We start from the raw sequence: 14560 nt of genomic DNA, 5'->3' as shown, positions 1-14560 counted from the left end.
TAGCTGACGTTTTTAATTTATAATTAAGTCTCTGATTTAAACAACAGTTGTCAGACAGAACATGTTGATTCACTACTGTAGAAAGTAAAGAATGGCTTCATGGAGGCTGTTAAACATCATCATAGTTTAGCTGTGGCATCTTCTACTACAAAAAAGAGGATGAGAACAATAAAAAGTCTATCATGTGTGTTTGGCACACTGATATGGACCGATATTTCGTTCAGTGTTGCATGTGTTGTGCGTTCAAAAACGTCCTATACGATGTTTTATGAATGCCTATTCAGCCTGTGGTCTTCACAGCAGAGCTGCACCAGACAAGCAGGGAGCGGCAGGTAGGGACTACTTCTTTTGTGTTACTGTTTACTAGCTCATGTTCGCCACATAAAGTTGGAAGAAGCTTGGTGTGAAATGTCAAAGTGGTGTAAATCTCATGAATCTTGCTCCAGACTTTTTCTTTCCCAGCTCTTTTCCGATATGTAAAAGACTTGGTGTCACATGATTCCTGCCGGGCACAAACCGTAATTAACAACTTCTCCTCAATGATTTTGTTTACAGCGGTTTGCACTTGTGTGTTTTGAAAAGGACGCCATCCACATGTCACTACCAAATCTGAGTCTCTGATTGGTCAAAGTCTAAGTGTTAGACTTTTCATTGAAAGTAGCCAAATGAATGTGAGATGCTGCAGCCGGTGTGATAGTAGCATTACTAGTATTTTTTTTTTTTTTTTTGTCAAGCTAATTCTTCATACGAATAAAAAAAGAAACTTGCATTTAAATGCAGATGTTAAAAAACCCAAATAAAACATGCACTGATAATCAATGTTGATAATGACTGAACACCTTTCATGAGGAATTTATTTCTATCCGCTCTTGCACCTCAGCCTGACTCAGTTCAGTATTTGTGAATGTTTTGTTCAAAGTTTTTCTTTGGGTGAGTCTGGACCGATGTGCCGAGGAGTTGTTTGTCAAAGGCTCAGTTGGTTACTGGCTTGATTCCCTCGCTTGGAAATTACTGTCAGTACATAAAAGAAACTTTGACACGCAAAAACATATGTATATGAGCCTGTCTGGCCTGGCTCCTCCCCAGATACATGGATTTGGGTGGCTGAAAATGGGGGCTGGTGAGCTCCAGGGCACCCCTGGCATGCCACCCACTTGACCTGCCACATCCAGCTTGGAGAGGGGCTAGAGCACATGTGTCAAACTCAAGGCCCGGGGGCCAAATGTGGCCCTCCATGTCATTGTATGTGGCCCGCAAGAGCATAAAAGTTTTTAATTTCTTAGAATAAAAAATAAAAGCTGGTGTATATTTATTCATATTTAGGGGGAATCAGACTTGAAATATCGGATTGGGTAACTATACATTAGGACTTAAACACCGTCCATATAACCTAACCTGACAGAATCAATTTGAACAGATTTATGCCAAAGTAACAAGCAAACATATGTTTTCTATGCAACTGTTAGTGTCACTCTAAAAAGTTACAATAAATAAAAAATGAGTTATTTAACATTAAGGACTAGTTACGTTTATTTTTCATTACATTTAGTTACATGTATAAGTTATATCTGGCCCTTTGAAGACAGCTGCTACGCTGATGTGGCCCTCGGTGAAAATGAGTTTGACACCCCTGGGCTAGAGGATGGCGTTCCTCTTTACACTAACATCTTAGTAAGGAGGCCCGAGAAGGGGAGAAAAAGAAGGGCGAAAAATAATAAAATAATTAAAATAAATTGTTTTGGGCATCAGGCTGCCCCAAAACCTTTCCTTAGTTGTTTACAGCAACTGGAGCCTTATCCTCTTGTTCACTGTCCCTGGGCCCTTTCAGCCCCCCCCCCCCCCCCCCCCCCCCAGTTATTGGGGTCCACCCTCACCCCTCACTGAAAAAAGTAAACCATTGCTGTCATCAGTTTGATGCGTTTCTACTCATTGCATTAATATAAAAATTTTAATTTACTCTCTTGAACTCAATTCTTATAAGTTATGCAATGTGTCTTTGTTTTTTTTACTTTACTTTAATGTAAATGATAACAGGGTACCAAAGTAAAATTTTTTCGTTTTGTGAAAGCACAATTATTAGGTTGAGTTTGATGTGCGCATGCGCACTAAATGAAATGCAAATTTGGCGGGCCGTATTTCTGCCATAATCTGAACTGCTTCTCAGAGCGACAACTCGACAAGTAAGGTAAAACAACATCAACAAAAATCATTGTATATTAATTAGTTCAGTCGTTTTCTCCTTGTACATTTAAACGAGGATTTCCTTCACTGCCTGGACACAATTTTCAGACGACGTTAGTCGGTCCCCAACCCCCAGCAGCAGTAAGTTTGTTTGGAAAAGAGGAACTAACCGCCGCCAGGAGACCGACAGCAGCAGCTTAAAGGTAAGTTCTTACCTCTAATAAGACAAAAGCACTAATTTAAATACAGTCGGCAGTTTTCGAAGCTTGCATTGGTTTGAGTTTTCCCCAAGAATTTTAAGCTTTTACACTTTCTGCTGCAAATTCAACTTTAGCTGCTGTGCAGTTAAGCTAGTGCAGTTAAGCTAGTGCAGTTAAGCTAACATTTAGCACTAACAGTGAGGCTCTCATGCCGTATTTTGCGACTGGTGAATTTATTTTAATAAGGAGTACAAATTGATGCAACACTGCTATCAAACACTGTTTGTGGTGTATTTGCTGTCGAATGTTATTTACTACAGGAAAACATCTATGAGCCGTGTTACGTTATGTTACACTGGATATTTTATTGAATTTAACAGGGACAACTGCTCTCCCCGAACCGACCGTTCACGCATGCGTGAATATTACGTCACTTGACAGAGTATGTCGTCGGAGGTTAATAATAATAAACCTATTAAATTTTTTATAATGATTGAACAAAAAAAGAGTTTATGGGATACGGCAGCAGGATCCTTAACACTCAACACAGACACATTTTTAATGTCAAAAGCGGCTGGAGGAGCTTGTGACACTTCCCAGTTTTTCCCTGTTGTCAACATTCAAAAAATAAAAATAATCAGAGAGAATGGCTCCAAACTGTGTGGCTGTCATTATCGTGTATGATCATTGAGATTTCCACTGTCTGTAATCATCTGTAATGACTATTTTTATTTATTTTTTCATAAAGACACTCTTCGGTTTCTGCTCTGCATCCAGTCTGGAAGCCTTTGACTAACTTTTGGTAAGTTTTTTTTTTGTTTTGTACAACCTATGCAATTGTGATGAAGGCCCAATCATAACATTGCTCTCCCTACACCCTAAACACCTGTTTGTTTTCCGCAGTTACTCATCAACGTGGAATTGTAAAGACTGTGCCCATACTTATTCAAGACGATCTGAACTCCTAAAACATTACAAACTGGACCATCATCATCCATGTTCTCTGATTTCATTTTCAGATAAATGCAGACTTCTTGAGAGTTACAACAATTACTTTGGAGGCAAAGTTTTTTGCACAGTTGGACAAACACTCCACCAAACTTCTAGAGGTCATCAGGAGCAATGGAGGGCGTGTGAAAGAGCAGACCACCAACATCTTAGAAGTTCTGGATGAAGGGTCTGTATGACATGAGTGGTCCATAGAGCAGTTGGGTGGTTAGGTGAACTTTTAACTAATGACAAGCTTTCTTTTCAGATTGTTGACATTACCATCAGAGGAGAAGCCATCCTAAAATCTCTGATGATCTACTTGGTGAATCTTTTGAGCACCTCATTAAAGAACACCAGGTAAGGTTATCCACCTCTCAACTATGACACTCTTTTATGATGTAGGAAATGGAACATGGCACTGTATGGGTTAAGATCACTGCCAACAAGAAACATATTCATAAAGATAAAGTTGTGCACAAATACTAAGACTTTGTGCACAACTTTGCCAAAAAAAAATGAATACAACATTTAGTTTGCATTTTACATTTCTGTTTTAAATTTTCTTTGCTTTGAATACAACTTTTGCTTAACGTTAACAGTCAAAAATATGTTATGGGGTCACAGGCATATGTATCTAATCCCGAAACATTGATAAAGTAAAGTGAGCATACACATTGAGGCTTATTTATTTAACTAAAACAAAATTATACCTTTTAGAGCAACGCGCCAGTTGTCATATGTTAATTTTTTTTATGTCTGCAGAACGGTCTGGACAGTGATGCTCCGCAGATTGAAACCATGGCGATCTTTCTCACTGGGAGAGAGGATCTTCTCCGTCCACCAACAGACATCAAGATAGTGATGGATGAAAAAAGTTTTCAGACTGAACAGCCAGCTTTAAGTTAGTGTCAATTAATGTTTTTTTCCCCTCACTTAAGTGTATTAGTATTGGGAAACAGTTTTGATGTTTATACATCTTAAAGATGTCATGTTTGTAAATTTGGATGTGGATATGTTCATGGAACAATAAATATTGTTTACATGAAGAAATGTGTTCTGAGTCTGTGTACATCAATATATAATTCTAAAGCTTAATTCAGTTAATTAGATTGTGAACCTGACATTTTTATCTGAGACAACTTTAAAAAGTAAATTGCTCAAAGATTAAAAAATGGATTATATCAAGTCGTTTTTTTCAGGTTAGATAAAGTAGAACATTTCCAATGAGTAAAAAACAGAACTTATTTATTTTGATTTAGAGAAACTCAAAATAATTGCTTTTCTTCACCTCACAGAATCAGTTTAACCGAAATAAAAAAAATAGGTTAGGCTAAATTATTCATTTACATTGATACAATGCAAATATATTAGGTGTGACAGATTACTTCAATTTTTTTAAGTTAAACCACTGTTGTATTTTTTTCAGTGCTGGATGGCCGGTCCTGCTCTCTTCTTCTTGTCGGTCCTGGTGGTAGAATGTAACCCTCCACATACAGACTTTTTTTTTAATTAACAACTGAAAAAAAACTACAAACCATTTAGTTTACCACCTGACCTAATAGTGTGGAGAGAGAAAAATTCATTTAGTCAATATTTATGTTTATTTGCACCTTTAAGCTACATGAAGGTTATGTACTCTATATAGAAGTTACATAGAAAAATACTTTGTCACACAAAATCTTTTTTTTTTTTTCATAATTTAAATGATATGCAAAGACACGGGGGTGGCTACTCCTCTGATTTGTCGAGTCTGGTTGGTTTTTGTTGGTTATGCATGAATCCAACGGTTAAATAGGAAGTTGGTTGCATTCGTGCAGGAGACAACAAAGGAGGACACACCTTTCTCCACCAGCAATCTCCGTCTTTTAATTGAACAGCCTCACAGATGCTCTTTGACTTTTTTTCTTTTCTTCAACTCTGTGATCACGCACTTGGAAGAGTTTTTGAAGTAATGTGTTGTTTTTTTATGTTCATAGATCTGTAGGCATGGAATCAGAGCTGGCCACCAACAAATCTGTTAAAGTGGTACATCCCTGTTATGAGTTACATGATGCAGTTTTAACATTTGCAAACCCACCTTCCATAAGCTGTGTGTCGTTGTATATTTTCTTGGGATTCATGTCTGTCATCACCGTATGTGGAAACCTTCTCGTAGTCATCTCTATTGTTTACTTTCGACAGCTTCATACTCCCACCAACTACCTCATTCTGTCTCTTGCTGTTGCGGATCTGCTCGTTGGCATCCTGGTCTTTCCGTCCAGCATGACCGTCACTGTGACTTCATGTTGGTATCAGGAGGATCTGTTCTGCAAGTTGCGCGGCAGCTTTGATGTGACCTTGAGCACGGCTTCAATTTTGAACCTGTGCTGTATTTCTATCGACAGATATTATGCAGTCTGCAAGCCTCTGACTTACAGGAGTCAAATGACTCACCGCGTCATTGGGATGATGATTCTGGCAAGCTGGGGAGTCTCCGCTTTGATCGGAATTGGCATCATAGTTGCAGGATTTAACCAAGGCAAATGTGAGGGAAGTTGCCTGATCGACGCTCTGATTTCGACCACCCTGGCATGTGTTTTTTCTTTCTATGTCCCAGTTATAGTCATGCTGAGCTTCTACCTGAAGATCTTGTCTGTGGCACAGAAGCAGGTTAAAAGCATACAGAGCACCACGTGTCAGAGCTCAGAGTGTGGAACAACCGTGAGCCGGATGGAAAGAAAGGCCACCAAAACATTGGCTGTTGTCATGGGAGTGTTTCTCTTCTGCTGGGCTCCCTATTTCCTGTGTATCATCTTCCAGCCTTTGACATACGAAGAAACTCCAGTTGCTGTGATTGAGACTTTAAACTGGTTAACTTTGTCAAATTCAATGCTGAATCCTTTCATTTACGCCTTCTTTTATACCTGGTTCAGATCAGCTATCAGAATGATCCTTTCTGGAAGAATATTTCAGGGGAATCATGCAAACACTACTCTGTTTTGAAGTGATGTTGTAAATGCCATTTCATTCTTAGAAAGACAGCAACAGTTGCATCAATAAAATAATTTTACCAGCTGAAACTGGACCATTACTGTCTGACACATGATTTCATTTACTGTAGTTTAAACGTCTTTATTTAATTACAGTTTAGCCTTTTTTGCAGAATTGCAAAACAGCGAGATTGCAATATAGCGAGGACACACTGTGCACAAAGAAAAGCCTGCAAAAAGAAATCATGCAGGGCAAGACATTTTAAATTAGGCCTTCTTAAATGCATCCTAAAAAATTAGAGTATCAACAAAACCCCTTTATTTTCATTGTTTAGTAATAAAACTGGTTAATAATTTCAAGTATTTATCATTTTTCATTAACGTAAGTATAACTTGCTGTCGATGAAAACCCACATTTGATTTCTTTGAAACACTGTAAAAACGTGAAATATTAGAAACTCTATATTCAGTTAATTTACTCAACACACCCTGAATAGTCTGTCAGATAAAACCACTTATTTAAATGAACAAAACGGAGAGTATAGGCTTGACAGGAGGCAAACACTTTTCATGAGGAGGTCCGGAAACAAAAGGCTGTTGTGGAAGCAGCTGGTTGTTCACACAGTGCTGTGCTCTAACACATTACTAGACAAATGTAGTGGGGAAAGTTGCCAAAGCTGTTGAAGCACATGTGTAGCTTCCAAAGTCGCAACAAACAGGTGATGGACTTTACATCCTTGATGGCTGAATTTATTTCCTATTATACAAATATTTTTTGTTATCGATGTTATATTAGGATAATCTTGAAGTGTTTTGATCCATATTTGCATTAATAGGCATCAAGGGGTCAAGCTATAGTCAGATGTGCCTGTTTTGGGGTTGACCTGTGTGGGTGCGGTGGGTATTTCAGTTGCCTGGGCCCCTGGAGGGTCCTAGAGAGGAGCAGGAAGTTCATGGCGCAGGTGTGTCTTGTAGTTACCTTGAAGTTAATTGAAAAAGAACTTACCATTGTTGTGCATATAGTAAGTGTATTGTGAAGTATTCATAAGGCTAATGTAAGTTGCGCACACTTATGATGTATGGTTGTACAGTGCTAGTACACTGAACTCTAGTCACTATTTCACTCTACAGGCTCATTGTGTGGTCTATGACCTTTATGTTTCGTGCTGGACACAGTCATTAACAAACACATTTAGGTTTCAAACTCTTTTTGAATCAGAGATGGCATTGGAGACTAAAAACATCCAGTATTTTGTTATAACTCTGTGGTCCCAAGTCATCTTTACAACTGAAAGCAAATGTTTTAATTAAAGTGAAAATTTAAGGTAGAAAAGAAACGAAGATCTGGCTACGTTATTTCAACCATAGTTTTCCCGATCAATGGTGGTTTGTATCATGTCGTGTTGCATGTTGCTAGTGTTGTCCTCTGTCTTTTATGACAGACAACATAGCACTCCCATCTTTTAGGGCACCCCCCTGGCCGTAGACCGGTACAAGTACTGTCCGTGAGACAGTTGGTACTGGGCTGCAGAGAAACAAAAACAACCACAATCACAATCTGATTGTAAAGGAAGTTTTATTTTGGAAAACTACTGGATTCTCCACTACCACATCTGTCTCATCCCTGATGCTTGTCAAGTCACCCAGTCACATGTCGAAAACACTTCAACTACTTTCTTAAAGCTGCTTCGCTGACTGCTAAACTGAAATCCCAAAGCTAGCAAAGTTTTTTTTTTTTCTTTTTTTTTTTTTTACTTGTCCTGTCCAACAGCTGGGCAGACAGATGAGAGCTGAGGGCCTCTTGTGTTGGACATATTTTACTTTAACAATAGGGGTTATTAATCTCCAGACAAACCAAAGGTATGTCTGAATAAACCCCTTTTGTAATTGAGGCCAAACTTTATTAATTTCAATCATGTTTGAAAATCTTTGGTGTTGAACCGGACGGAAAAGGAACGAAGGGAAGAGGAGAGAGGGATGTTAGAGAGAGAGAGGGGGGGGGGGGGGGTGATAGTGAGAGGGGGGGGGGTAAGACCATGAAGCAGCATAGAGCAGACAGGTTTACTGGTTGTTATTCATTACGGTAAGGTTCAAATGTAGTACAAAAAGGGCGGGGCCTGTTCACACACACACTCAAATGTTATCAACACACCTGCTAGCTGCAAAAATGTCCACATGTCAACATGTACACAAAACAGATAGTGTTCACACACGCATACCTATGCCTTTAAACCAACTAGTGTGAAATCTTTTATTCATTCAATCATGCAAACTGTTAGTGCAAAGGTGAGCTAACACCTGTGCTCATGTGAGTGTTTATGTTCTTCTAAAAAGGATGGTGGAATGTGAAAAGAAGGAGGAGGAGCGCCCAGCCACCCCCATACCCAGACCCCCGCCGCAGCAGTAGCGGCAGCCGGAACCCCCCAACGCCACACGGCAGCAGGCAGGGGACAACCGCCCCCCGGGCGACCAAATCCGCCACCCAGGCCAGGACCAGCAGGACCGCCGCGAGGCCCCCAGAGCCAGAGAGCAGGGAAGCACAGGGAAAAGAGAGCGCCGCCCCAGCCCAACCAGGATAGCAGCCCCCCGCCGCGCCGGAAGAGCCCAACGCAGGGCCCCACCCGAGAAGGGCACCCAAAGCCCCAGACGAGCACCCCATCACCACCCAGGATTTCCGGGCATCCCCCCGCCCCAACCCCAGGTACGAGCCAGGACCCCCCAAGGGAGACCCACTCTGCACTCCAGGCAGCCACCCACCCGGCCCACGGTGGGTCCAGGGAGGAGCAAGGCAGGGGCCAGCCACCCCCACCCCGTCAAAGCTAACAAAGTTAACAAACGACAAACATATTGGAAATGTGTTTATGCAGTAAAGAACTAGTGAGGAAACAGAGGAAAACCCTTTGATATTTTAAAACAAAAAAAAGCTGCATTTAACTGACAAAAACCAGGAGTCTTTACTCTAAATATGGATGTATTGCAGCAGTTGTTCCCAGACATGGAAATAATACTGCATAACATTTAGCAAACTTGTATCAAATGTTACAAAGATGCTCCTAATAAAGATGCTCAAACAGTGAGTTCAGGTTTGTAATTATTTTTTGAGGACCATTTTTTGTAACCTTTTTTCGTTCTTATTTTTTGCTTTTGGATTTTTGCTTTTGTTTTTATCTGTCACACCTATACAACTAGGGTGAGACTAAAGTTGTCAAGCAATTTCTTTAGCTTTTACTTTGACAGTTGTGCATTAAGAAAAAAACTCTATAACATTGGAATGGTTCCTACACTAAGGATGAAGATAATAGAGACGACAGATTTAATTGGATGAACAAAAATTGTGTCAAATATGGAAATGAGAAGGAGATTTTAAAACACACCCCATCCCAGCCTTCCCAGCAGTAGTGCAGGAAAAGAGGACGAACTAGGGAAACAGATTCTTTTTCATCGTTCATCTTGACCATGCAAAAAGGTTTTTAAAATCTTTGTTTCTCATCAAAACGAAGATGTTTGCTGGAATTTCTGCAACCATTTTCCTCTTTTATTTTCCAGACTGATTCTGCAGAGACCTCCAACATAGACACAGAGTTTGCCATTAATGGGAACAAAATGATCAGCTACATACATCCCTGCTATAATTTACAAAATGGCACGTATGTATTTACAAGTAACCCCTCTTTTGCCTGTGTCTTGTTGTATATTCTCCTTGGCTCGCTCTCTATTGTCACATCATGTGGAAACCTGCTTGTAATCACATCTGTCATTTATTTCAAACAGCTCCACACTCCCACTAACTACCTCATCCTTTCTCTAGCCGTTGCTGACCTGCTGGTTGGAGTTCTAGTCTTTCCTTTCAGTATGGCCGTCACTGTAAGCTCATGTATGTATCATGAGGACCTTTTCTGCAAAATCCGTGACAGCTTTGACATCACTCTGTGCACAGCTTCCATTCTGAACCTGTGCTGCATTTCCCTAGAAAGATACTATGCTGTGTGTCAGCCTTTGACATACAGAACAAGTATCACAGCTCAGGTAACTGCCATCATGATCCTGGTGAGCTGGGGCATCTCTGTGTTTATTGGGATCACCATTACAGTTGCTGGATTCAGTCAAGGTTCATGTGAGGAGAACTGTTCAAGTGAAGTTGTGGTGGCTAACACTCTAGGACCAGTTTTCTCGTTTTACCTTCCTGCAATCATAATGCTATGCATTTACTTTAAGATTTTGCTCGTAGCACAAAAACAGGTGAACAGCATCAAGAACGCCAGCAGCTCAAAGAGCGGAGCAGAAGTTAGTAAGATGGAGCGAAAGGCCACAAAAACTCTGGCTATTGTCATGGGAGTGTTTCTTTTATGTCTTACTCCTTATTTTATTTGTGTTGTTTTTCAGCCTTTGTTTGTCACCCCTCCCCAGATCCCTGTGATTGAAACACTAAACTGGCTCACACTTTCAAACTCAATGCTGAACCCTTTAATCTATGCCTTCTTCTACAGCTGGTTCAGGTCAGCTTTCAGAATCATAATGTCTGGAAAAATCTTTCAAAGATACTCAGCAAACACACAGCTCATGATGAACCTTTTTGAAAATTTTAATAACTGATGTTTTTAGGACTAACATGACAACAAAGGACGGTTTACATTTCTTTTTGTACTTTCTAAAAATCTACGGGGGGTGGGGGGGTGGGGGGGGTCAAGCTTTCAGATAACAAACAGAAGTTCTTTTACAGTCATAAATACTTTTATAAGCACTGCTACTGTCATTAATACCTTTATAAATACTGCTACTGTCCTAAATACTGTTATAAATTCTGCTACTATTATAAGTACTTTCATAAATACTGTTTTAAGTACTTCTTCAGTAATAAATGGTGTCATAGATGCTGTTACTTTAAAAAAAACTTGCATAAATACTTATGTTGTCATAAATATTGTTTGAAATACTGCTACTGTCATCAGAACTTTCATAAATGCCACTGCTGTTAAGAACACTCTGATAATAAATAGCATATATACTATTATAAATATTGTGATGAATACTTTAAAGACCCCCTCCAAGGAACTTGGAGTGGGTAAAGAACATCAACTTTGTAGCATTTTTCTCATAATGGACGACATATAAATGAATTTGAAATTTAAGATAATAAATAGCTATGATATCCCAAGGTAGTGACATAAGATGTGTATGGTATCTAACACCATACACATATTCAGGTTATTTTTATTGAACTGAAGTGAAACTGAACTAAAAGATTTTTGTGTGGTTCCACTTAAAAAAGGTTTGCAATGCAATAGCGCCATTCAGTGCAGCTTTCTTTTCTTCTTTTTAAATATTTTAATCATAATCAAGGTTTTGTGATAAAGTTCTGGTTAAGAGGAAAAACAAAAATAATGCATTAACATCTCCTTAATATGCTACAACCTTAAGCCACAGAAGGCCAAGTGACATTTTTTTTTAAAGAATTTGGCCAGAAAAAACTTTGCAATTTTAATGATTTGATCTTTATAATGATTCAAGCCATTGAATTCTTTCTTTTTTTATGAAAAAAAAATGATGAAAAAAATAATTCTTACTACTTAGTATGTTAGAAACATCTTCATCTTGCATGGGTGGGTTTTCTCTGGACACTGGGGCTTACTCCCACTGTCCAAAAACATCCTTCATAGGTTAAAAATTGGTTACTCTAAATTGCCCCAAGGTGTACACGTGAGTGTGTGGGCTTGCAACAGACTGGAGACCTGCTGAAGTCTCCAGAGGTCAGGTTCCGTTGATGGATAGCTAATATCTTATGTATGAATGAGGAAGAGAGAATTAAATTTTCTCTATCCAGTATCTGTCATACTTTTAACCATATATTTTTGGGGGGATCTGTGCTTAATCAGAAGATGTTTAAACAAAATGAAAAACAAGAAAATCACAGACACAACAACTTGAACATTATGTGCCAGATGTGATTTTATTACATTGTGAAAACTGGACCATCGTTTTTTGTTAAGTGTAAAGTTGTAATACTCAATAAAATACTGAAAACACAACATAGTTACAAGTTTTATTGCGTATATTTAAAGGACACCTCAACAGAATAGCAAGCACTAAGCAGCCTAGGGACCTGAAGTCTCAGCTGTCATTTACACCTTCAGTGGTGGAGCTCTCAGTCGTCTTGTTGCATCAGAAAAGAAACAGTGTCATATGTTTAAGTTTAGAGTTAGGAAAAAAAAGCGGGGAAAAAGTTAAGAAAACTCTATGAACCAGAATGTTTCTCTAAAGTAGTGCTTTCAGTTGGACGTGTTTTTGCAATTTCCTTGATTACATCATTAAATACTTCGGGTCCTTTGCCTGGTCCCTCCTGCATTATGTTAATAGCATAAAGCATTGTTTCACGGCTAAAGAGGAGATAAAAGGAGAACCGTGAAGCAGTGCTTACCCAAGACACCCTCTCAACTGTCCATCATCTTCACTGGTTTGCTTGGATAGTGGAGTAGTTTTGGAAGAAAGAATCGGGATTGCTTCAAACACTACAACATATTTTATGTCTTTAGTCAGAAGTATAAAACTACATTCACACCGCCTTCGGCAGCATGTGTTTAACCGGTACATGCACATCTATGGGGCTTTCAATTACCTTATTCAGCCTCTAGTAACAATACGCATGGCCATTGAACGTGTGTTACAAGGCAAACCAGGTAAACTTGACTGATCAGGGACTCGGACTTGGTAGTGATGTACATATGGTGTCCGATTTAATTCACAGAAGTGTAAACCATTTGAAAATTGATCATAAAGGAGAAATGAATAATTGCATTTTGTTCCAGCCGGAATTATATGAAATAAAGTCTTTCATGTATCAGAATGGAGCTGTGAAACAAAAAACCTGGTGCAAGATTTGCAGGATTTGAACCGGTGATGGACATGCGCTAATACACTAGATAAAGAAAAATAAGTCCCACTCTGCATGTCCAGTTTGAACACCCTGAGCCAAATGCACGTTCAAGAACACACTTCATGTGTCCGTAGCTTTACACTCACTGTGATGACTTGAGGATACATTCATCTGGCGACCAAGTGGTAATTCCACATGTTAATGTTTCTGTACCAAACTGCTCGAACTGTGTCGGTCTTGAACCCCAGTTATTTTAGGTACTTTAGAACTTTGGACACCTCTTACTCATATGGGCAGTATTCTTCCTTCAGAATCAGCAGATCTATCCTCACCATACAAAGACATTTAAATTACAACATGCAGTGAGATGTGTTGTCAAACTAAAGGAGCAGTTGTGATGGCATCCAAACAAGTGTTTCTTTGGCAATGAGAATTATTTGTGATCACAACTCATACAGTATGGCCTAGAGCTGACAACAGAGAGGTGGGAGTACGTTAGTGCTGCATTAAAGCACACCAACTAGAAATTAGTTGTATTATTTGCTCACAGGTTGAGTATAGAATATTATTATAGGATGGTTAGAAGGGAATATCATTAACCTTGGTGGTGGGGCAAGACCACTGGCAACCAAAAATATTTCATTTCCCATTTCCAAGTGAAATGAATGAAATATGCACTATGGTGCCCCTACTATCATGTCAACTTGCTGCTCTAATGACAATATTATGTGCTCTCTGTGTAGAAAATGAAGAAAAGAGCGTACATGGGAAGGGGTAGGAAATCCACTTGCAACTACAGATGATGTGAGTAGATGATCCCACTCTGAGAGGAAAAGCAGATAGAGGAGTTGGGGAGAGGATTGGACTCACCTCTTATGATTCCATGCCACACATAACACAACCTGCTTCTTCTACATAAATAACTGAATGAATACATGGTTTTTCATTCATAAATTTAACATATGCTACTTTATAGGGTTAACCAAATTACTTAAAATTGTTAAAATAAAAACCAAAAATCCCCATTTGTATCAAAGGCTACGTTCACACTGCAGGCTGAAACGAACCAATTCCGATTTTTTTTTTGCCCCTATGCGACCTGTATCTGATCTTTTTATGTCAGTCTGAACGACACAGATCCGATCTTTTCAAATGCGAGCCAGGTCACTTGGGTATGTGGTCCTGAATCCGATACGTATCCGATCTTTTGAAATGCGACCGCTGTCTGAACGGCTAGGCCACATGAATCCGACCCGTACATCATTGATACCCTACAAACGTCATCATTCTGCGTTGAAGTAGGCGGAAACGAGAACCTAAACATCAACCATGGCGAACAATGCTGCTGA

At 39.3% G+C, this 14560-nt stretch overlaps 2 protein-coding genes and 1 long non-coding RNA gene across 3 annotated transcripts; all 3 read left to right on the top strand.

Annotated features, from left to right (window-relative positions):
* Positions 1 to 2045: 2045 nt before the first annotated feature.
* Positions 2046 to 4284, top strand: LOC105353754 (uncharacterized). Its single transcript, XR_002872936.2, has 6 exons — positions 2046 to 2185; positions 2290 to 2384; positions 3130 to 3183; positions 3401 to 3558; positions 3637 to 3728; positions 4134 to 4284. It is a non-coding gene; the product is annotated as an uncharacterized LOC105353754 (long non-coding RNA).
* A 796-nt stretch (positions 4285 to 5080) lies between these two features.
* LOC101163058 (trace amine-associated receptor 1-like) lies at positions 5081 to 6565 on the top strand. Its single transcript, XM_004085890.4, has one exon. The coding sequence runs from the start codon at positions 5358 to 5360 to the stop codon at positions 6351 to 6353; it is 996 nt and encodes a 331-aa protein (XP_004085938.3). The 5' UTR covers positions 5081 to 5357; the 3' UTR covers positions 6354 to 6565.
* A 3224-nt stretch (positions 6566 to 9789) lies between these two features.
* On the top strand, positions 9790 to 10933 carry LOC101175211 (trace amine-associated receptor 1-like). Its single transcript, XM_020714810.2, has one exon. The coding sequence runs from the start codon at positions 9944 to 9946 to the stop codon at positions 10931 to 10933; it is 990 nt and encodes a 329-aa protein (XP_020570469.1). The 5' UTR covers positions 9790 to 9943.
* Positions 10934 to 14560: the final 3627 nt, after the last annotated feature.

Source organism: Oryzias latipes, chromosome 24, assembly GCF_053564925.1.
Source record: "Oryzias latipes strain Hd-rR chromosome 24, Olatipes_Hd-rR_3.1".
Taxonomy (NCBI): Eukaryota; Metazoa; Chordata; class Actinopteri; order Beloniformes; family Adrianichthyidae; genus Oryzias; species Oryzias latipes.
The sequence above is the reverse complement of the archived record's forward strand: the minus strand, read 5'-3'. Positions and strand labels throughout refer to the sequence as shown.